Raw genomic sequence first — 24,323 nt, 5'->3', positions numbered from 1 at the left:
TAGTTCAGATCCTCAAAGATTTTACTTAGCAGAGGTGAGTATTGGGGTTGTGCTTCTCAAGACGCCGGGGGGCTCGGGGGTTGAGCACCTGCCTTGGGCTCAGGGCGTGACCCCGGGGTCCCGGGATCCAGTCCGAGGTCGGGCTCCCCGCAGGGAGCCTGCTCCTCCCTCTGCCTGTGTCTCTGCCCCTCTCTCTGGGTCTCTCATGAATAAGTAAATAAAATCTTAAAAAAAAAAGAGTCCTGCTTCTCAAACTGCATTGCTTACGCATCGCCTGGGAGATCTTATTAAAATGCAGAGATGAGGTAAGTGTGTCTGGGAGCAGCGCTGCAGGGCCTGCAGTTCAGGGTCGCAGGCGCTGCTGGAGCTGCAGGTGTGGGGGCCACATTGCGTCGGGGGAGCGTGAGGTGTTCCACCTGTGAACCCTGCTCATCGTCGAAATCACCCGTATCTGCTGGTGACCGTGTTTGTAGTGGACGTGGACTCGCCCCCTTGGAATTTCTGATAAGGGGACCCAAGAACGGGACGACAGAGACAGAAGTCCCCGGGTGGGCCAGCTGCAAAGCTTGCAGGGACCGACGAACTACGACAGGCCGGGGAGCAGCATCGGTGACGGAAGGTGTGTGCACAAACCGAAGGCTAGAAGCGTCCGTGGTGACAGGCTGCGTCGCCGTGTGGACTCGGTCAGACACCCTCCGGCAGCAGCCAGCCAAAGATTACGTTGAAACGGGACGCTACGAGGCCCTCCCAGCTGCACCAACAACCAGATCGACGTGAGGCAGGTTCACGGGAGAAGACAAGATGCAATGGTGTGCGTGGGGGGCCTGGGCACGCGTGGGAGCTCCAGGCGGTCAGGCAGAGCGAGGCCTACGGTCCTGGACAAGGAGAGCGGCCTGGAGGCCTGGGGCTCAGGGGCAAGGGGTGCACCTCACAAGGTGACAAGAGCAGGTGTCGGGTAGGGAGGTGTCCGTCCTGCCACACAGACGGATCACTCGGGGAAGAGGTGTTTCTGTGCCCAGCGCCCCTCCGGGGAAAGGCCTCCAGCCCTCCTGCCTCTGTGGGGTCAAGGGAGGGACACAGGTTTCTCTTGAGCCCACGAGGCCTCAACCGCCTTCAACTCAATATTTCTGTGAAGACGAAGGGTGGCCCGTTGGGGTCCTGCTGATGACAGTTACAACCCATGCACCCTCCGTGTGTGTCCTCCACTGCGGACATCCCCAAGCTCCGCCAGGGACCCTCCCAGTCCCACCCAACGTACTGGAAGGAAAACCAGTCAAGTCTCCACCAGCACAGAAGGCGACGTGGGGGGACGGCTCCCTCCGCAACCCCCACCCCCACCCCCACCCCCAGAAAGGTCTCGTGTGCTTCCCGGTCTTTCTCTTATATTAGCAGGATCCGGGGCGGGGGGTGAAGTCAGCCCCATTCTGCTGAGGGCAGGGCCCGACGGCTGAGCATGCTGAAGGCACGGGCAGACTCGAGTTTCCGGGCTGGCAGGGAAGCTCCTATATTCCGATACATTCTCTTAGAAGTTTAGAAATATGTGCAAAATAGGAGTAAAGACATCAAGAAGAAAATTCTCAAGGAGTATTTTCTTTGTTTCTGAAGAAAATCATGTCATTAAACATACTTTAAAGTTGTAGGACTTACACTTCGGATTAATAAAAATTTAGAAAACAAAAACAAAAACAAAAACAAAAAAAAAAAGGACTGGGGTGAGGGAATGTCAAAAATTACCCGGGTCTCCCTGATCCCGCAGCCGCTGGATACCAGGCTCCCCGGAAGGTCCCCTGGATGCCCTCGTCCGGCCTCTGGTCCAGCCGTCCTGGAGAGCGGAGCCAGGCCTGGGGCTCCGGGAGGCTGAGCGGCTCCATCCCAGCAGCCCCCCGCATGACACCCATCGACGGACCATGTGTAACTTGGGGAGGCTGCGCTTAGGCCAACGGGCTTGAGCACTGGATCGCAGAAGGGGCCACGGAGCCCCGCTCAGGTGGCGCCTCATCCCCCCGGGGGCCCTCGGCAGCCAGTGGCCTACTGGGCCCGCTCCCCCAGAAAGGAGAGCTTCCACATGCAGCCCTATGTCCCCAGCTTCTCCCTTTAGGAACAGCCCCGGCCCCGGCCCCCTGCAGATTATCCCACTAATTTTATCTCCTTTGTTCGGCCTGCGGTGAATTCCTTCACGGCCTGTGCCACCCGTCCCACTCGATGGTCACCCTCCATTTGGGGCCCCCACCCGATCAAGAGACACCCCCATTCAGGCACCACGTAATCGACTCACAGGAGGATATCAGGCTGCGACAGGGGTCCAGGGGTCCCATAGCGTTGAGCACTGTGGAACCGTCACCCCCGTGGTCCCATTCACTCTCTACCACGTCGTTAGAATACGGCTGGGCACCTGTGCTTCTGCCTGGGACCCCTTCACCTGTCCCCCCCCAACCCCATGCCCTCTGGCTACCAGAACTTGATTCTCTGATCTGTCTCTGCTTTGTTTGTTTTTTAGGTTCCAAGTGGGAGCGCAACTGCACAGCCTTCGTCCCCCCCTCCCCGGGGTGAGAACTCAGCAGAACGCCCCGAGGGGTCACGCGTGCTGTCACAAACGGCAACACGTGCTTCTGTGTCGTGACCCATCTCCCCCCGGGTGTGTACGGATGTCTCTAGCCATTCGTCTAGCGACGGACACATTCCATCAAACCACGGCCGTTGGAAAAATGCTACGGAGAACATGGGCTCCGTGGACGGGTTGAATTAGTGTTTTCATGCTCATTGAATAAACATCCAAAAGTAGATTTCTGGGATTATACGGTATAAGTGTAAGGTTAGTTTGGGATTTTTCTGGTTTCTTCAGCTAGGCCTCTATCACTATAAACTTCCCTTTTAAGAACTGCCACTGTTGATTCTTTCAAGTGTTTTTTTTTTTTTTTTCATTTCAGTTGTGTTCAACTCTGATTGCTCCTTTTTAAATATATTTTCTCTTTGTTGAAGTTCTCACTGAATTCCTCCACTCTCCTCTCCAGTCCAGTGAGCCTAGTTATGATCATCACTTTAAACTATTTATCAGACATATTTCTTATCTCTATTTCATCTAGTTACTTTTCTCATGTTTTATCTTATTCTTTCATTTGTAGCATATTCTTCTGTCTCATTTTGCTTGTTGTTTCTATGAAATAAGTAAAATAGCTACTTCTCCTAAACTTGAAGGAATAGTTTTCTTGATGGTCATCCCCTGTGTATACTACATGCACCTGGTGACTTTGGCTGGCTGGAACTGTGGCTGGTGTGGACTGGGGCCCAGAGTACTTCATGCTGGGGGTGCCCTTGTAGGATGGCTGGAGCTGAAGTGGACATGCCTCAGGTGATCCTGAGGCTCTTCTCATAGAGAACGCCCCGTCAGGACAGCAAAAGCTGAATTGGGTATAAGCCCGGGTCCTGGGGTGATCCACACAGGGTATCCTGGCAGAGAGACTGGAGCCAAGCTGGCATGCAGGCCAGGGGCCACAGAGTGCTCCGTGCAGGGGTTGCTCTGGCAGGGCAGCTGGAGCCTAGGTGGGGCACCAGCCAGGGGGTCCTTGGGTGTCCTATGCAAGCAAGACAGCTGCAGTGGAAGTGGGTAGGGCAGGGCAGGGTGTCCCAGAGTGCTCTGTGCCAAGGGTGCCTCGGCACAGCAGCTAGAGCCAAGGTGGAGCGCAGGCCAGGGTATCCCAAAGTGCTCCATGCAGGGTGTGCGCTGGTGGGACAGCTGGACCAGAGGAGGACACAGGTTATGTGCAAGAAGCACCCTGGCAGCGTAGCTGGATCTGAAGCAGGCATGAGCTAGGTCTCAGAGCACACTGCACTGGGGGTGCCCTACGAGCCAAAGTAGAGCGGGCCTGGAGTATTTCAGGTGCTTTGCCCGCGTCACCTTGGCAAGACGGCTGGAGCTACAGTGAGCACTGACCAAGGGCGTCCCGGATGTGTCCTGCTGAAGTACCTTGGTGGGATGGCTGGGGCTGGTACGGGCTGGTGCCCGGAGCTCACTGAGGCAGTAGGCCAGCCAGGGCCCCCGGCCCCTGCTCCTGTCCATGTCATCAAGGAGAAGAAATGTAAACTGTGGTGTCTCCAACCCCTCCAACCTGGAAAGAGTTCCAGCAGCTTCCTTATCTTTGGGGGGGGGCGGTTCTGGGACATGGTTCCCTTCCTTGCTGTGTCTTTGTCTCTCTTGCCGTCCTCTATCTCTGTGCGGTCTCTCTAGCTTTTGTTGTTCAGAAGCAGTCCAGTCAGCCCTCAGTTCTCCTTCAGGAGGATTGTTCTCTAAGTAAGTGTAGGTTTGGTGTGTCCATGGAGGAGGTGAGTTAATTTACCTTCCAAGATGGAAGCCCACTTCCATCTTGGAGGGGAACCCACATCTTCTACCTTTTATTTTTTTTTCCTATCTTTTAATTTTATGTGTCTCATGTATTCTTTAACTATCATACTTTTTAAACTTTACTAATTTGTCTCTTACCCTTCATACTGGCTTTATAAGTGGTTGATCTACTACCTTTGTTTATTTACCTTAATAAAACTTAATATATTTTATTATTAATTAGCGCCTTTTCTTTTTAGCTTAGCTTTAACATTTCTTGCAAAGCTTGTTTAGTGGTGAGGAGCTCCTTTGGCTTTTGCTCGTCTGGAAAACTCTTAATCTCTCCTTCAATTCTGAATGGTAGCCTTGCCTGGGTAGAGACTTCTCCGCTGGCAGTTGTTCCCTGTCAGCACTCTGAATATGTCGTCTCTCCCTTCTGGCCTATGAATTTTCTGCTGAGACATACACTGACACCCTTATGAAAATTCTCTTAGCCATATGTTGCTTACCTCTTACTGCTTTTAAGATTTCCTCTATCCTTTACTTTTACCATTTTAACTATATCGTGTTTCATCATGTTTCTCTTTGGGTCCATCTTGTTTGGAACTCTCTGGGCTTCCTGGACCTAGATGTCTGTCTCCTTCCCCAGATCAGGAGAGTTTCCAGGCATTATTTCTTCACATAATTTTGCTGGCCCTTTTTCTCTCTCCCTTTTGGGACATCTATAATGTGAATGTTATTTCCCCTTGATGTTGTCGCAGAGGGTCTTTAATGCATCGTCACTTCTTTTCTTTCTTTTTTTTTTTTTCAGTTCGCTGTTCTGTCTGGATGTTTTCCATTGCTTTGCCTGCCAGTTTGTTGGTTTGTGCTTCTATTTCATCTGTTCTACTGTATTTTTCAGTCCGGTCATGACTTCTGTTTGGTATTTTCTTATATTTTCTATCTCTTTGTTGAAGTTCTTTCTGTGTCCATCCAGTTCTTCTCCCAAGATCAGTGAGCATTTTTATGACCATTACTTTGAATCCTTTATCACACAGGTTGCTTATTTCCAATTCATTAAGATCTTTTTCTGGGGGTGTGTCATGTACTTTGGTTTGGAGCATATTCCTCTGTCTCCCCATTTTGCCTGTTTCTCTGTCTATACTATCCGGCAAAATGGCTACCCTCTCTTAGCCTTTAAAGAGTGGTCTTGTGCCGAAGCTGTCCCATGTGGGCCAGAAGTACAATCTCCCTTGGTCACTAGAGCCAGCCATTGCATGGGCATCCCCATGTGTTGCATGGTGGGGCTCAGGATGCTCATCCAGCTCACTTAGGGCACAGGGTAGGCCGACCATGCTCTGGTGCTAGCAGGTTAGAGGGAGGAGAGCGCCAAAAATTATGCCCTTTGGCTCTGTCACCAGCAGGTTAGAACAAGATTATAAAAACGGTATCTTCCAGAACTTCTGTCCCTGAAAGTCCCTGAAGATTCCTGCCTCTCCAGCAGCTGTTTTAAAATTAGTAAGTGGGTCTCCCTTGCTTACGGCTTAGATACTTTTCAATCTGTTGCTTTTGTGGCTGGATCTCAGGGAAAATGAATTCATGTACAAGCCTTATAAGGGTGGGATTTCTGTACCCTATGATTCTCCTGATTTTTATTGCCTGGATTTTCTTTTTTTTTTTAAGATTTTATTTATTTATTCATGAGAATACACAGAGAGGAGAGAGAGAGAGAGAGGTGAAGTCACAGGCAGAGGGAGAAGCAGGCTCCATGCAGGGAGCCTGACGTGGGACTCGATCCCAGGGCCCCAGGGTCATGCCCTGGGCTGAAGGTGGCGCTAAACCGCTGAGCCACCTGGGGTTCCCTGCCTGGATTTTCAATACCAGACATTTTGGGGTCTCATCCTTCCAATACCAGCTCAGCGAGTTGGGTTGCCTAGTGTGGGAAATAGTCCCTTCACTCCTCAAAAGAGAACTACACATTTTGGGGATCCTTCCCAGTTGTGGGGTAGCTACGTCAGCAGTGGGGTCCAGAGCAAGGTCATGTCTTTGCCTCTTTTATTCTTCTTAGTGCATCTCTTGTCTTTTGTTGTGAATATATTGAATTGTTGTAAATACATTGTTCATCTAATTCTCTAGTTCCTCCTTTTCAGAGGAAAGGTATACTATAATTTTCCTTACAAGCTGTTAAGTTTGTTGTGTTCCTGAGAAGAGGTAAGTTCAGGGTCATCCTACACCACCATCTTGGATCCCTTCCTCCCTAATTTTACTGGTCCTCTTTTTTATCCAAAACCTGGTGATCCTAATGAAAAAGCACAACAATAATGGCTGTAATAATTCAGTTATCAAAGGCAGCCTTCAAATGCCAGTTAGTTTGCAGTGCTGATCATGAGTTCTTAAATAGAGATACATTTGGTTAACAAGGTTGAAACATAAAAGCAACCCCTTATCATTTAAATTCATCAAATTTAGTGTCAAAAAACAATAATATTTGCCTAGCCTGTGTTTTTCCTCTATACCACCTTAAGTTTTCCATCAGCCATGTAAGGGAGGTACATGAGAAATCTAGATGCCCCACTGATCCTTAAAATTCAGAATAGCTAAAAGAAAAGGACTGATCTCCCCCACTCATCCCAATAATCAGTAATAAACCTAAATGAAAACAATTAGTAACAATAAATTATCTATTAAAGTCCATGTTAATAATTAAGCATTTCTGTATCTAATGGACAAAAATATCTGGATATTGGGGTAAATTTAAGCTGAATAAATATACTTTTTAAAAATGCTTTCCATGTAAAACAAAAACTTATTTTTCTAGACTAAAATATATAACTATGTAAAATAAAAATTATTCCTAGCTATTTATTCCATGTTGTTTAGCAGCCACAATTACGCTTTTCAACATTGTACGTAAGAAAGGTTTTTAAGCTTTTCAAGTGGAATAAGCCCAGAGACTCCTGGGAATGTAATTATCTGGTTTGTTTTGAATCAGACTGTGTACAGTTAGTCTAGTGTTTTAATAAGGTCTCTAAGGATTAGAATCAGTCAACATATGAATTATGAAACTTCTAGTCAATCTGAAGTACAGAAAAAAAGGCTAAATCATGTAGGAAATTGGGTGTCCCTACAGGACTGTGATATGTTAGTTACAAGTGAGTATAGGTTTGAAAACTAGGAAATGTAAAATTCAATCAGGAAAGGTCACTGAAGGGAAAAAAGTATCATATACTTCTCAACTTGTAAACTTCCCCAACAGAAGCAGATAGGTATTTATCTACTATAGCTAACAAAGTGGAAAGAAGTGTTATTGCAGTTTTGACAAACCCAGGTAACTTTAAAATGTGATCTCTAAGTTTATCTAATTTAAAAAGAAAATTATCACCATTCTCTGCCTAAGAAATTGGCCATATATATTTTAGTGAAATTTTTTTCCATCATTTGCAACTTTTGGTATTTCACATTTTAAATTGATTATAATCAATGTATTTATTTCTAGATGACTTTTTTCTAATCAAACTCTGAAAATGTTTTTATTAAAAAAAAAAAAAAACCCAGTTGGACAGAAGTCCACAGACCCAAAATAAAGGAAAAAAAGAAGAAAGTCAAGGAAATAATGTATTTTGATGGAGCAAACAAATCCAAATTTAAGACAATAGAAAAGTTCTCAAAAGAATTTAACCCCACTGTTGATTCAGAGAGAGCTTACTGATAGAATTAATCTATCTCCCTGGAAACTGTACTAGAGAAATCTACCTATAAAAAGGCCAAAGTGATTTTGAGAATCCTTGATAAAGCAACACTGTGGTATAGTTTTAACTAGTGCTATATCAACAGCATGTAGTTTAGGGAAAGGTCTTTAATTAGCTGATAAGTAAATCGCTTCTGATAAATTCATTTTAAAATCTAGCTCCATCCGACTATCTTTCCTATAGTTCTTTCCTATTAGTCTTCCCCTATTAATTTCCCTTCTGAGATGAGAATGTGATGACTGGTTCATGAACATCATTGTTTGGCAACCATGTTTCTGATCGTGATTTATGAAACCTATTTTCTATTATAATCAGTTCCATGTGAGCTTGGATGAGTCCAGAAACTACATTATCTCTGTCAAGACTCTGGGCTATCCGAGTGGGAGACCAGGCCCTGGAACAGAAGTAGCCACACAGCCTGGCTTCCATTCTATAGGGATCCAAATGGGAGTGTCTATCTCAAACAACAGTGCTGGGGTCATAATCTGCACTGTATCTGTAAGCGGATTCAGGGCCCAATTCCCATTAGAACTAACCACAGATATTTCTACTACCATATTAATTTATGTAAATTATACAAAATGTCTGAAAACACAGCAGCCAAGCTAATGGCTCCAAAAAGTATCCTAGGGGCGCTTGGCTGGCTCAGTCAGTAGAGCATGCAACTCTTGATCTCAGGGTTTTAGGTTCAAGTGCACATTGGGTATAGAGATTACTTGAAAATAAAAAAAATATATGGGCATGTGGGTGGTTCTACTGGCTGTGTCTGACTCTTGATCTCAGCACAGGTCTTGATCTCAGGGCTGTGAGTTCAAGACCTGCGTCTGGGCTCCACCTTGGGCATGGAGCTTACTTAAAAAATAAATAAAATTAAACTAAATTAATAAGAGGTATTCTAAAAGCCCAAAATACAAATTGCCTGAACTTGAGTATGGTTCAATTAGGTGAGCAGAAGGGCTCTTGAAGGAGATCTAGCACTCTAAGTGTGAACAGCCTTTGTGTGATTATATTGTGTTAGGTTTAAAGTCCAAATACTTTAAGTGGAGGTGGGGAGAGGATATTGTATCATTTTCTCACTCAGGTATTTTGAGTACCACAATTTTATTTTACATTCTATCACATTATCTTAACAAGTCTTTTCATTGAATGGAAAAATAATTTGTCTATACTCAGCTTTAACAGTAAAAACGTGAACTTTGGAGAATATGAAATACAGAGAGAAATCAAGTTTATTATATAAACAAAGGGTATGCAAATAATATTCATTTTGCCACCGGGAGTGTAATAATGGAAAAAGTAATCATTGATTATTTATTAGATTAAATGACAGTTTAGGCAGGAATTTTTTGTAGTTTACCCAAAATTAAAGAATATATTAAGGGGATGCCTGGGTGGTGGAGTTGGTTTAATGTCCGACTCTTGGTTTCCACTTGAGTTGTGTTCTCAGGGTCATGGAATCAAGATCAGAATTAGGCTCCAGGTTCAGCATGGGGTCTGCTTGGGATTGTCTCTCCCTCTCTCTATGCCCCTCCCTCCCCTCTAAAATAAGTAAAAAAAAAAAAAAAAAAAGCATCAAGGACATTTTTAGATTTATTATCTTTAATGAACTATGTTTAACATTTTACAAATCTTCAGATTGTTACAGTTTTCAGCAGTAAATATAGTAATAATGGCAATAAATACAGTGAAATGTGAGATTCCTCTGTTGAAATACAAAAGATAGAAATACTTAAAAACAAGAGGGCAATACGTCAACTTAGGGTCTGAGATGGAAATCAGCATGGTCAAATTCTTTACGGTGCCAATACATGGGTGAACGCAGGACTCATTCCCTACAAGTGAATACGAACTTTGAGCTTCACCTTTGTGGGAAGTTTTGAGGGACAGTATTTGACCCACGGATTCCTAAAACTCTGTATGTATTGATATCAGAGGATCCAAACACAGAAAGTGATCTGAAAATGATTGCCAAAGCAAAGAAGTGCTTTTATTCCTCAACATTTGTGACCTTCGTGGTATACTGCATATTATAAAAGGGCGTAAACCCTATACAACTGCATAAATGCCATAAAAATTGATTTTATAAAGTCTCAAGATCATAATATGTATTCAAAAATACATATAGCTGTGCTTTAGTAAACGAATCCATCAGTTAATTGAGGGATAATTTTGCTTTTAAGATATATCCAAAGTATATACAAAGGATCCACAAATGTTAACAATTTGTGATCAAAATTCCCAAGAGTTACATTTGCAAAAAACTGTTGGTTTTCCATTTAAAAATTTAAGAAAGTTGTGAACACCGTCGGCTTATTATTACTTGGGTTAAGAAAAAGTAGATGGCTTCAGCTTTTTAACAGGAAATTTGTGAACTACTCACAAACGAGAAGTTACACATTTTTGATCATTAAAAAAGGTAAATTGCCGATACTTCCCCATTGAGAACAGAATGTGCAGCGTATAAAAGAAAGTAAGATTTTCTCCTGAAACCAAAAAAATTTCTAGCAAAGACCCTGGGGATACATCTTCTCGTTTCCTTTATAGGAGAATGAGTACGTGGCATAGTTGAACGGTATACCCTTCTATCGTGTGTATTCCATTACCGAGCTAAAAGGTGGAACAGTTTTATTTAAAGGTGGGGAAAATATAAACTTAATATATCGAAGTACAACATTTTACTCTATAGTTTCTAGCTTCATTCCACCATAATTCATCAATATAAACTGGATCCAAAAAAAAAAAAAAAAACCCACAAGCGTTACCTGCATGCAAAATTCATTGTTCCAACATGAAACGCGAGGTCTGTATTTTTTAATGAACAAAAACTGCACATCCGCTTAATTTGGCCAACAGAAAGAAAACGCACATTAAAGAAAGATGCTATCATATCCTCCGATAAAGCAAGTCTGTATCAAAGGCACTTCAGCAGAGCACTAACTCCGTAACCTTTTCCAAGTCATCGTCGTGTATGCCACTTTTAATGCCTCTTTCTGTAGACAAATAAGAAACCTCCTCCTCAAAAAACTAAACCTAGGTATTACCCCAAATATTTCTCTCTTCTATGGATTGGGTAAAATATGGCAAACTTTTACCTAGGTTTTTAGGTTCTTTGGGTTAATACAGAAAGGAGTATGATCTGACAGGTTTGGTGTTATAGGAAAAACTGAAGTAATTCTAGGAAAAAACTGGCTGAAGTCTACTATCCTGGGGGGAAAAAAAAAGCTGTTGTCTTTCATGGACTATCCAGGTGTAGTTTGACTAATGCTAATAGGACCGACGTTGATTCTCTCAACTTGTTGATGCGCCTTGGTTGTCTATGTTGAACGAACACGGGTTCCCATGTTGAATAGAAGAAGATGAGAAAGAAAGTCATTTAGTTTTACTTTTCCCCCCAAAGGAAAGGGGAAGCTGCTTCAGATATTTGCCTTCATGGACATTTTAAGGAAAATGGGATGAGTTGATTTTAATTAACAAAGAGCTTTATTTTTAGGACGTATGAATGATGACTCAGAGTTGAAGACAATTATAATTAAAAACAGCTGTTGAGTGTGTTCATTCTGAATCCTTTGCTATGGTGAAAAGGACATGAATATATTACTTCTAAAACTAGGAAGAAATTTGCAAATGCTAAAAGTGATTTTAAAAAGACTTTTTTTTTTAAGATTTTATTTATTTATTCATGAGAGATGCAGGGGGGTAGAGAGAGAGAGAGAGAGAGAGAGGCAGAGACACAGGCAGAGGGAGAAGCAGGCTCCATGCACCGGGAGCCCGACGCGGGACTCGATCCCGGGTCTCCAGGATCACGCCCTGGGCCGAAGGCAGATGCTCAACCGCTGAGCCACCTGGGCGTCCCTTACTTCTCCATTAAATTGAAACATTTTCTAAAACATCTTTTAAGAACGTCAAGAGAAAAACATCTGGATACATACCTAATATTCTGAAGGTGTTTCTGAGTCTCAGGGAAATAGAATTTCTTTTCCTGCTTGTCGACATTAAAAAAAATAATAAATGTTTATTTCCTTTAGTTTCACGTGTTTTGTTAATAAACTGAAAGGTCTTAATGAACACAAAAGTATTAATTTTTTAAATGAAGTTTAAAAGTCTTTAAACAGGTGAACTGGGGGTGGGGGGGAGGAATAGAAAAAAATATCTTAAAGCTGATTTTAGCCTACATGTACCAGTGACTGTTAAATTCAAGATACGGTGTTTGATTGTTGTTTTTTTTTTTTTTTTTTTTTCAGATCGATAAAAGTTTTCCTTGACGGCTAAGCTCATTTCACTATAGAAGCAGGGAAAAATAGAAAATTCAGGATGACTTATAAGTAACAAGTTAACCCCTTATCATTTATCCTGTGAAGTCATATCCCAAACAACCAAAGAGCTGGTGTTTCCCTCTCTGACAACCGAGTTGCTTCTTGCCCATCTTGCAGGAGTTAAGATTCGTTTGGGGGGTGACACACATGCTGTTCACACAAAGCAGGGAATCGTGGTTGGCCTTTACATTCTAGGGCAACATCAATTCAAAACACGTGTGGTTACTTCCACCTGCAGGCAGAGGAGCACACGGGGCAGCGTTTCACGGTGACGCTGCCCGGAGCGCAGCTGCGGTCCCGAAGGGTCCGCGGGGGCAGCATCGAGGCAGAGGCCACCTTGGGAGTACACACTTCACGGTTATTCTTAAGAGAGGGCTACGTTGGCTACGTGAGCAACATCTTCAGAGAACTAACGTCTTGAAACTATTTTACATTTTGAACTCCTGGATCCTTCCAATTCACCCCGCAAAAATAAACGAACAGGCCAGAAAAAGCATCCCTTGGTATCTTCGTCTGTCATCAGTGAACTGCCAGTTTGCTATTTACTCCCCTTGAGACGTGTCCAGGGCCCACGGGACGGCTCGGCCTCCACGTCCTCGGAGGCTCACCCAGCAACGTGCAGGAAGCGAGACCAAGCGAGGCGGCAGGGACACGGCCACCCTCGCGACTGGCTAATTTATGGGAATCAGGGGGCGTTCCTCCCGCCTCTTCCAGATATTAGTCTTGCTGTCTCTTTTGGCTAGTGCTGGTCTGCCCCTTCTTCTGGTGGGGGAGATACTGGCCTCAAGGTCTTCGACGGTGCCTCTCCTTCCCGGAGACTCCTCCCCGGGGTGTTCCAGGATGGCTCCACTCCCTGCATCGAGGATGTGCCTTAACGCTGGGTCCTCGGGGGAACACACGGTAGTCCCACTCTCACTACTGCTCAGGTCTAAATCTTCTAAGTAAAGGATCTTAGGCTGATGCATGCTCTTGATGAAAGTCTTCTCCCTCTCGAGCTTTCTGCTTGAGTGGTGCTCATTCATGTCCACCCCAGAGTCCAAACTCGTGTCGTTGCTCTGGGCTCTCTTGCCCTTTTTCAGGTCTATAAAGGAATGTCTCACTTGTGCGACCGGTTTTCCATCGAGAGACACAAACCACGCTCTGGGATGCGGGGACGGCTTTCCCCTGGACAGCTCCAGGAGGGTCTGCTCCGAGATCCCCTGCAGCTCTGATGAGAAGGGAGTCATCACAACAGCCTCGTTCAGCGTTCCGGGAACAGAAACAGATTCGAGTAAGCTGCTGGAATACCGGCTCCAATCGGAAGTCTGGGATGGCAAGCTCTGCTGGCCTTCCAGTGGGATCTTTTCTTCCCTGGCGTCCGGGGGCTGTGCATGAGAATGCACCGGCATTTTGGGTAATGTCTGTGTGAAACTCTCCCTACTGACCGGTTCCATCAACTGGCCATAGACCAGCTGTCCCTTTCGTGGCAAAGTGGCTGACTTGGCCGTAGGTAACTGCTCAGGAGTGGCGAAAAGGTCCGACGTTTGAAGGATGGCAATGGGTTGGCTGTAGATATGCATAAGCTGTTCGGGGATGTGGGAATGTCCGTATCCCTCTTCCTTACCTGTGAGATACCGCTTTTCCTCCTGAGCCTCACCTAGAGATGAAGCCAGATTGCTGTTAATATGTCTCGGCTGTTTGGACCCTACGCTGGGCTCCAAAGACTGTGCTGGGCTCCTCGAGTAACTGTTTGGATTGGCGGATAGAAATGAAACATCCTCATTGTAGATCTTAAAATTGTCCCGAGTCTTTACCATGGAAACTCTTTCTTCCGCTTCTGCCTTCAATGGTTCCTTTTTCTGAGGGCTATAGGAGGAGTTTTTGGCATTAAATAACTGTGACTTGTCCTCGGCTTTTAACGCGACTTTGACCGAACTGATGTGATTTATGTGTGTTGTTGAAGTTGTCTGGTCTCTCTTGAGTACTTCGAGTTTAGTGATATTTCTTTCTCTTTTCTGTGGAGTACCACACTTATCCCTGGAGTAGAAGAGGTGGCAAAAAGTGTTTAAAACTTACGGTCTAGAAGACTCATTTTTTTAAGAATCTCAAGATACGCGTGTATATAGGCAATGCCACTGTTGAGTCTATCCTCTTTTATTTCAATCTACATCTTGAAAAGATCCAAGTACTGACTTTCATACTTTGTGATTCCCAGAACACACAGACATGAGGCTGTAATTGGATAGTTTTCTGTGTTTATACATAGTAGTATTTTTCTTACCTGCAATAACAAAGAAGTACAGCAAAGAATCCAATGACAATGACGATTGTTCCTCCTAATATGGCTGTGAGAAACACCGTGTGGTAGGCAGTTATGTCCCTTGAGTCTCCATTTATACCTGAACCTAAATATTTCAATATAAACAAATGGAGAAAATACATTATTTTATTTTTTTTAATTTTTTAAATTTATTTATGATAGTCACAGAGAGAGAGAGAGAGAGAGAGAGAGGCAGAGACACAGGCAGAGGGAGAAGCAGGCTCCATGCACTGGGAGCCCGATGTGGGATTCGATCCCGGGTCTCCAGGATCGCGCCCTGGGCCAAAGGCAGGCGCCAAACCGCTGCGCCACCCAGGGATCCCAAAATACATTATTTTAGATCAAATTTTCAACCAGGTCCTATTCTGGGAAAGGCGTATGTGTACACAGTTGTGTTTGGTGGTTCCCATCCCAATGGCGGGCTTCCCTGTGGGTGGAACGTCTGTTCCCTACGTTTTGGGCTTCATCAGTTGACTTGTGCTCAATGAAATGTGAGCACCTTAACCAAGGCTGCATGACACGGCCCTGCCATCTTGCTGAGATCCTCTAATTATGGACAGTGTATCCCAAAGTGCTGCCCTTCCTTCAGCCTATACGTTCTGGAAGGAGAACAAATGATGCACAAAACCAGGCCAAGCCCAACAGTCTTGATATTGGCTTCCAGGCCAGACAGTGAGGGAAATTTGCTTCAGGAGGCAGCAAAACTGACCCAAGTTGTACGGTAGCAAAATATCTGGCAGAATAAAGTAGGAGAAAATATTTCTGTGCAAAGAGGTTTTAGAATAGAATGTTAGTAGGGAGGGTCGACTCATTAGCTATATGCAATTTATTATTTTTTTTAAAGATTTTATGTATTTATTCATGAGAGACACAGAGAGAGAGAGATTGAGAGAGACAGAGAGAGAGAGGCAGAGACACAGGCAGAGGGAGAAGCAGGTTCCCTGCAGGGAACCCAACGTGGGACTCAATCCCGGGTCTCCAGGATCACGCCCTGGGCCGAAGGCAGGTGCTAAACCGCTGGGCCACCCAGTCCTCCCAGCTATATGCAATTTAAAAATAAGTTATTTTTAAAGATTTTATTTGAGAAAGAGACAGACAGAGAGAGAGAGAGCACAAAGGGAGAGGGAGAAGCAGACTCCCCGCTGAGCAAAAAGCCTGACCTGGGGCTCAATCCCAGGACCCCAAGATCATGCCCGGAGCTGAAAGCAGAGACTTAACCAACCGAGCCACCCGGGAGCCCCTAAAGAGATGTTTTAAAGATACATTCAAAACAATTTGCCAAGGTAAGTAGGTAAGAAAGAAAGAATCCAAATGTGGGGGACTTGAAGGATTCGGGGTTTGCTCTTCCTTCAGCCTGGCCTGCAGATGGAGAAGACGCCACGCCGAGGCACAAAGGACCGTCTACCTTCCCGTGTGAGAATTCGGATACACACTGCGGCCGTCGTCTGCCGAACTGCAGTAAAGGCAGGTTAGTGCACTGGGGCGATCAGCTGCAGGCTATTAAAGATTCTGCACGTAAATAAAGGCAACTAATGAGGAGGCAGCCAGTTTTGGCGTCACCAAGACGGCCCCCGTGTACCACAAGGCTACCGATGGTTCTCAGCCCGAGCCTAGGACGTGCTCAGGATGATAAGGTGACGAGAACGAGGAGACAACTGGATTTCTAGCAACCTCTGCCATGAGAAATGTCCAGAATGAGGCTTTCAGCTTCACCAGGGACACCAGGAAAGACTGAGGATCACAAGGTCTTCAGATCCTTTAGCTTTTGCATCATCCAATTTGATAAAAGTAAAGTACTAATGGGAGTTGTACGGGTTTGGGAGAAGCAGTGTTTGGTTATGCAACAAACTCTGGAGCCAGAATCCTAGGCTCACTCTTCTTTTTTAAGAGAAACTTAATAGTAAAGTTTAATTTTCTTTAAATATATACCTTTCTCCCACCTTCATCCCCCTCTGGGGAGGAACAGAAAGCGCCCCCCCCTCCATGCAGGAGACTTCATGTATAAAGCCTGATGTGGTGGGGAGGAAGGAGGAAAATACTACCAACAGAGGGGAAGAAGGTACGTGCTGCTACCTTAGCCTTCAGACCCCCCCGCCCCCATCCCCACGTGACCCTTCAGCGCCTTGAGGAGCCTTTAGGAAACGTCCCTGGGACTTCACGTGAGTGTAGAGCAAGCCCTTCCTCTAGAGAAGCACCCGAACCCCAACATCACCACTTATTTCTCTGTAACTTTCTTTTTTTTTTTTTTTTTCTTGGGCAAATTGGTGTCTCGGTTCCTGTCAGGTCTCACCTACGGGGGTTGTTGCAAGGACTGAAAAGGTAGCACAGGTGCTCAGCACATGAGAAGCAGCCGGAAGGTGTCCGCTGTAGGAACACCACTGCTGCTGAATGAAACTGGGAGGTCATGCAAGAACAGGCCACACTTTCCTACACAGCCGGGAAGTGGTAACAAAGGGCTCATCGTGTCTGATGGACAACCGGGGGCCGCGCTGAGCAACAGGGCATTCCTTCAAAGAGAAAAGAAAAAGGGGAACAGTTCTATCTGCAGATCCTTACTCAGGATCCAGAGCTGCAACGGAGTGAAGTTTGAGAATAAGTGGGTGAAACTCAACTTCTCCTAAGGGCACATGAACATATGTTTCCCCGACAGAGTGACGCTAACAGCTTTTCACTGCACAGGATTCCAATGGAAATGTGATGCTGATACTGTTGGGTTTCCCCCCAAATTTTATATGTATGACAATAGCAAAAAGTACGCATCTCCGTGTGTGTGTGCATGCGCGTGCGTGCCTAAAAAGAGAAAGGCAGAGAATTATATTTTCACTTAAATATATTTAAGTGAAATATATTTGAAAATGTGTATTTAAATGTGTATTTAAAAACAGTCGTAAGTACCTGTTTATTAAAGTCTACTATAGCAATCTATGAAAAACTACTTGATTTTAATTTCTTCTACTTATTTTCCAAGGAATTCTGTTCAAGATTAACTTAAAAAACAGATTTAGTATATTATCAACCGAATTTTAAGTAGCTCTAGCACAACAGACACTAGTCCATCAGAGGACCAATTTTTATTTTACAAAATGTGATTTTACTCATAATCTAAAATCGGGGGGGGGGCGGGGGATATTAGAGATCATCATACGCAACTCCTCAATTTAGAAATAAGAAAACTAATATTAAGATGGGTAAGTACCTGTTTTCAAGCTCAGCCAGATATTTACTGGCAAAGCCAGAGCTACAATAAAGCTACCTATATTTCTAGTATAATGTTCATCTGACCGTGATGCACTTGCAGGTGGATTTTTCAAAAGCATCACCAGAAGCTACTTAATTCACATTAAATGGGAATCCCACACTTGCAGTTTAGTACTCTGATTCACACAAAAGCTCTTCTGACGTATAAGCTAACACAAAACTTCCACCTGCTTTAGAAAATTATTTAGCTTTTGTAATTCATAGTCATCTTTTATAAATTGGTTTCAGGTATATTTATATATATAAGAACTTTAATGTAATTTATATATATATAATGCAATTACATGTAATTTGATAAAATGTAATTATATGTAATACTATTACAGTATATGTATATGCAATAGTATATGTAATACTATTATATGTAATACATTTACAATATATGTAATATGTAATAATGTAATTATATGTAATTTAACTTTAATGTAATTTATGTATGTATATATATAAATTATATATATATATATGAAATGCAAATGTTCCTTAGGTTATTTTATTAGAAGTGAAATCACTTGGATTTAGTTGAAGTATTAAATATTAATTGCTCTTATTCATCAATATTTCATTACAGTTGCAAATCTAGAATGAAATAAGGACAGACAGCTGGCACGACTGCAGGATATTTTGCATCATGAAGAACAAAAGTAACCACCCTCTGGTTTCTGAATAAATAATCTCATAAGCACGAAGTTCAAACAAAAACCGGGACAACGTCCCTGTTATGATCCTTGATCATAATGGTTAAGGGCTCATGTTTCTTCTATCAGAATACTAAATTTTGGTTTCACTGAAATAAGAAAACATCTCATTACCTGGCATGGTTTAAAATTCAGAGGTTGCCAATATAAAATGGAAAAGAAAAGAAACTATTAAAAAAGACATTTTCAGAAAGAACTGAGACCCTTCAAATTATTAACAGGCAGCCATACAGTTAGAGGCTAGAACGCTGCAGAGGAACGAACGTATGTAAAACGTCACCCACATCCTGGGTCAGGGGGTGCAGGGGGCTGTCCCCAACCAGCACAAAACAGCCAGGGTGCAGCTGCCTCTCAGACAGGAGCCAAGACCCTCAATAAACCAAAGGAAATTTCTTGACACGTGATGAAAGATGTAGGAACTGGGCGGCCCGGGGGGCTCAGTGGTTTAGCGCCGCCTTCAGCCTGGGGTGTGATCCTGGAGACCCGGGATCAAGTCCCATGTCAGGCTCCCTGCATGGGGCCTGCTTCTCCCTCTGCCTGTGTCTCTGCCTCTCTCTCTCTCTCTCTCTCTCTCTGTATTCTCATGAATAAATAAATAAAACATCTTAAAAAAAAAAAAAAAGATGTAGGAACAACACACACATTCAACCCTCACTCCCCCAACGCTTCACTAAAGTGAAGGTTTTGCTTTGTTTTGTTTTGATAAATAAACCAACTCACAGGTTAAAGGAGAAAAGGAAAATGAGATAAAAGAGCAAGAAGATGCCGAAGGCTGCAAAGTGGGTTTAGCAAAGCCGGCAACAGGGAAAGCCAAGAAGCAACTCAGATGATGCCTTCGAGCGCCCAAAAGGCCCGTCAAGCGGTAGCAGGCCCGTGCCGTCACCAGTCCACACCAGCACAGGTTAGAAGACCTTACGGCATGCGACGTCCGAGTATTTTGGGAGTTTGAGAGCTTTATACAACTCAAGATGCAAGTGTGATTTCCTTATGACAAATCCTATAGATAATCTGACAGCGTGTTAAATCCAGGAAAAATAAAATATTCATTTGTCCTAGAATACGAACAGATCATTGCCAGCGGACAAGTCTTAGTCTTCGCCCACCTTCAGTTCTGATGTCAGGCCAACCTTCACTTGGGGTATCACATGTCCTATCTTAAAAACAGTATGGGGACACAATTTTTCAACAGCCCCTACCCCAGGGGAGAGCTCAAGACCCAAGTCTAGGCCAACCTAATTCTTCATCCCTAAAACAAGGGAACAGTGTGAGGAAAAGACCGCAAAACGTAGTCAGCCACGTGCACAGCAGCAATCTTGCAAAGACAGTCAAGGAGGCCTGCTGCCTTGGTTCCCTAGGACCCCTGCCTTTTAGAATCTAGTTCTTCAGCCTTCCTTGGGATCCTATGAACTCTCTATATCCTAATATATTTCATGTAATTATCCAAGATCTGTTCCTGTTGCTCGCAACCCAAGGCTCTAACTGATGTGGGTTGAATCCTTGGAAAGTTAAGACATTCGACTTGAACAAAAATCTATACTTTACAGATTCATCAGACATCATAGGTATAAAGGACCTTAGAGTTCACTGAGCTTAATCTTTTCCTAAAGCTGAGATCAAGAGACTAGAAGCTTTTCCTAGCATTATCCGGTTGGTAAGCGGCAATGTTTAGAATTAAAATCAAGACCTGGTGATATCAATTCCAGTTTGACTATGTGGATTTTTTTTTTCAAATTACTTTTGTTTCATCTTTACAGTACCTCTAGTTCCTGGAAGTGGAGCTGCTATCCAATAACCCAAATGTGGTGCATCGTACGTCCAAATTAAGTGATTATTATATGCCTTGACTGTTCCCCGGCCATGATTCACCCAAGCACCTAAAATGGCAAGTAAAAAATACCAATCAGTTAGATTATATAGCTTTAGCGCTGACAGATAGGAGTTTGCTGACGTTATGTATAGAATACTTTGTGGGACTCTTCCAAAAATCATGAAAACTCTGGAAATACATTATCATGGGATAATATACATTATATATTATATCATAATACAGTGCATATTGGGGCGCCTGTGCGGCTCAGTCGGTTGAGCATCCGACTCTTGGCTTTGGCTCAGGGTTGTAAGATAGATCCCCACGTCAGGCTCTGCGCTCGGCGTGAAGTGTGCTTGAGCTTCTCTCTCTCTCCCTCTCCTACCTCTCCCCCATGTTCACACGTGTTCTCTCTCTCTAAATAAATAAGCAAAATCTTCAAAATATACATATAGTGCATATTATAATACCTACAATAGAATGGTTTGAATGCTTGTTATGACTAAAGGAAATAAAATCATTATAAATAAACTAAGAAAGGACACATATTTGGGAAAATCATGATGCTCCAAATAATGTTTAAATTGGGCATATTGGGATAAGTCGTAAGGATGTGTATAGTGAAATCCAAATTTATGAGTAAGTGGTTATTTGTCACCTGTCCTGGAATTCTGATTAAACGCATAATGTTTGCTTTACAGTCTCATTAATTTTTTATTAAATACTCTTCCGGTCTATTACTGTGGGCATGGCTCTTTTAGAACCAGATTCTTAAGAATATTTTTAAAGATGCGATCTGATCTGGGGTGCTTGGGTGTCTGGGTCGGTTAAGTGTCCAACTCTTGGTCTCAGCTCAGGTCTTGATCTCAGGGTTGTGAGATCAAGCCCTGCATTGGCCCAGGGTGGAGCCTACCTAAAAAAAAAAACAAAAATCAAAAAAAATAAATTATATGCTATCTGATCTAATAAAATGCCATCCATAGAGAAAAGAATTCAGTAAAACCCAGATCTTTCATAAAGTTCAGCATGACAAAGCTTTTTAGAAGTTCAGTGTATATTTGTACACTGGTTTATCAATGCACAGTAAATCTACAACATGTACAACAGTGTTTTTAATAAGGAAGACAAACTTGATGGAAATGGATCAACTTATTGGTTTTTAAACAGTCACATTAAAATTCAGCATTACCTATACCTGATAGATGAATTCAAAAAACTTGTTACTGGAAGGTACATTAGAGACAAAGGCCTTTGTCAGGATGAACAATCATAAATCAGAACTCAAAACAGATATTCTTTGAAGTGTTTTAAAACAACTCCTTTATTCAGCAAATTAGGAAACTCAGGCCCAAATAAATGATTTGTTCAGAATCACACTGCTGGTAAATGGACTAGAATCTGGGACTTAGAGCTTTTAATCTAATGATTGTAATATACTGTATGTGGTCGTAGACCCTAGTCCTGGCACAGAGCTTCTAAAATCATTGGAGTTTCCTTGTGATAAAAGATGGAAAGGGTGCTTCTTGTGGTTCCTAACAAGCCACTTTCAACCACATCTGAGTCTATATTAACCAGGTGATTTTTGGAAAGTCCCCTGGGAGGGAGGGGGGTGCTGGTTGCCAGGGAAACCCTGTGTGATTAGAGGGTTGGAACTTTCACTTTCAGCTCCACCCTACACACTCGGAGAGAGGAGGGAGATGGGTTGAAGATTAAGTTCAATCACCAATGGTCAATGACAATGGATCATGTCTATATAATGAATATATAAAATATTATATATTTTATATATATAATATATATAAAAATCCCTGAACTACAGGGTTCAGAAAGCAGTTAGTCAACACGTGGAAGTGATGGGAGGGTGATGCACCCAGAGGAGAGGATATCCTTTTATATCCTTTAATAATAAACTGATAATCTAGTAAGTAAATTGTTTTCCTGTGAGCTGGTCTAGCAGATATCAAAGTTCAGGAGACGGTCATGGGGACCTCCAATTTCTAGCCAGTTGGTCAGAAGCATGGATGACAAACTGGACTTGCAATTGGCCTCAGAGGTGGGGGTAGGCGACAATCTTGTGGGACTGAGTCCTTAACGTGTGGGATCTGATGCTAATCCCAGGTGGATAGTATGTAAATGGAATAGAATTTTAGGGCATCCAGCTCTTGGAGAACTGCTCGGTGTGAGAAAAACACGCCCTGCATTTGGTGACCGGCAGTGAAGTACTGAGTGCAGAATTGCACGGAGAGGAGACTTTTTCCCCTACAACTATCTTTTTTACTCATATAGTTTCCACTCTCTCTTAAAAACGTGTGTATATTATTATTCACTTTTTATAGCGAACATTTATTTGGATTTTTTTTTTTTTTTGGTTTTGGGTTTTTTTGTTTTTTTCTGACTACCCTTCTAATTACAGTGAAATCTCATTCCAAATCTCCTTTAAAGGTTGATGGGCTCCCTATTTTCAATCCCCATTAGTGTGGGGCTCCAACACACAACCTTAAGCCTAAAAACCAATCTGTACCTTTTTTCTTTTCTTTTTTTTTTTTTAATGAATCTGTACATTCTGTTTGCAGAACACAATGGCTGGTTCTGAGATGGGCATGAAAACTCCATTCTAAAACTGCAGTTAATCCAAGAGTTTGTGCAATCGCTACTAGGAAAGGATCTTGCTTTCCACTGGGCTTTAACCCCGGTGGGTATAAAAGCCTGAGCACTTCCACCCTTCTTGCCACTCTGAAGGCAAATCCTATCCCAGAAAGGTATTAACACGGAGGAAACAGATGAGAGGAATCAAGTCCTGTGAAACTGTCTGGGCTCTGTATCTTGACTCACCCAAAACATTTATGGAGCATATCCCTTTTTGGAGGGGGTTACAAGTAACTTAAAGACTCGCATCTTATTTATATAGAGACACAAGAACAATATCAAGAGAAGCAGAGGAGGAAAAAAGTACGTCTACTTAGGAGGCTAAACAACTCAGGGGTCAATAATGGTATCTGGGTTTTTTGTTTTGGATTTTGTTTTGTTTTTTTAAATAACCACTCTGTATCTTAATAACATGATGTTATTTATTTTCATGAAATTAACATACGTTTCTCGGATTGCCTTAACCAACCTTGTAGATACAAGTTCATGTTGCCGATCAAGATCCTGAGGGATTATGAGCACTGGGTGTTACTCTGTACGTTGGCAAATTGAACACCAATAAAAAATAAATTTATTAAGAAAAAAAAAGATCTTGAGGGATGTTTAAAAAGGCATGGAGGGAGGGGGGGGGCTGTCTGGCTTAGTGAATAGAGCACTTAACTCTTGATCTCGGGATTGTGAGTTTAAGCCCCATGTCCAGCATAGAGCTTTAAAAAAAAAAAAAAGGAAGGGAATGTGAGTAAATAATGCTATTTTTTAAATGTAATATAATTAATATCATTTTCCCCACAGTTACATTAATCAAAGCGGGCCAACTTTAGTCATTTTAAAGTGCTTAAAATTGCAACATTACTGATTTAATGCTCTACTGAAGATAAAACATTTAAATATAAATGACACATTTTAACATATTTTAAATAAGACCCCTTAAATTTTAAGGCTGTGATAAACATTAAAGGTTGCCAATTATACCTCAATAAAGCTGAAAAAAAATTAACAGTAATACAGAAACATATTTCTTAGATCAAACATTCAAAAGGGAAATATTCAACACGTTTTCACGTAGCTTACATACCTATGTCCATATCAAACGTCCAGGCAGGTACGTGATCCCCTGCACTTACGCCATTTGTATGTAGAAGCGGGAGGGACACTTGAATAGAGCCATCCACCTTTAATTCTTTTCCTCCGGAATATATTTTCACACATACTGCAGCAAGAGGAGTCAATTCAAGGCTTTCAAAACCTAAAAAGGA

General features: G+C 43.0%; 1 protein-coding gene across 2 annotated transcripts in view; it reads right to left on the bottom strand.

Annotated features, from left to right (window-relative positions):
* Positions 1–12,233: 12,233 nt before the first annotated feature.
* FAM171B (family with sequence similarity 171 member B) overlaps positions 12,234–24,323 on the bottom strand; it is a 59,841-nt gene continuing 47,751 nt past the window's right edge. For both annotated transcript variants that reach the window (XM_038585062.1, XM_038585063.1), the window contains exons 5-8: positions 24,143–24,313; positions 20,372–20,488; positions 14,620–14,743; positions 12,234–14,375 (exon numbers count right to left, since the gene is read on the bottom strand). In XM_038585062.1, coding sequence (XP_038440990.1) covers positions 13,031–14,375; positions 14,620–14,743; positions 20,372–20,488; positions 24,143–24,313 — 1,757 coding nt within the window. In that variant the 3' untranslated portion in view covers positions 12,234–13,030. The remainder of the gene's footprint in view (positions 14,376–14,619; positions 14,744–20,371; positions 20,489–24,142; positions 24,314–24,323) is intronic.

This window comes from Canis lupus, chromosome 36 (genome assembly GCF_011100685.1).
Source record: "Canis lupus familiaris isolate Mischka breed German Shepherd chromosome 36, alternate assembly UU_Cfam_GSD_1.0, whole genome shotgun sequence".
Classification (NCBI taxonomy): Eukaryota; Metazoa; Chordata; class Mammalia; order Carnivora; family Canidae; genus Canis; species Canis lupus.
The sequence above is the reverse complement of the archived record's forward strand: the minus strand, read 5'-3'. Positions and strand labels throughout refer to the sequence as shown.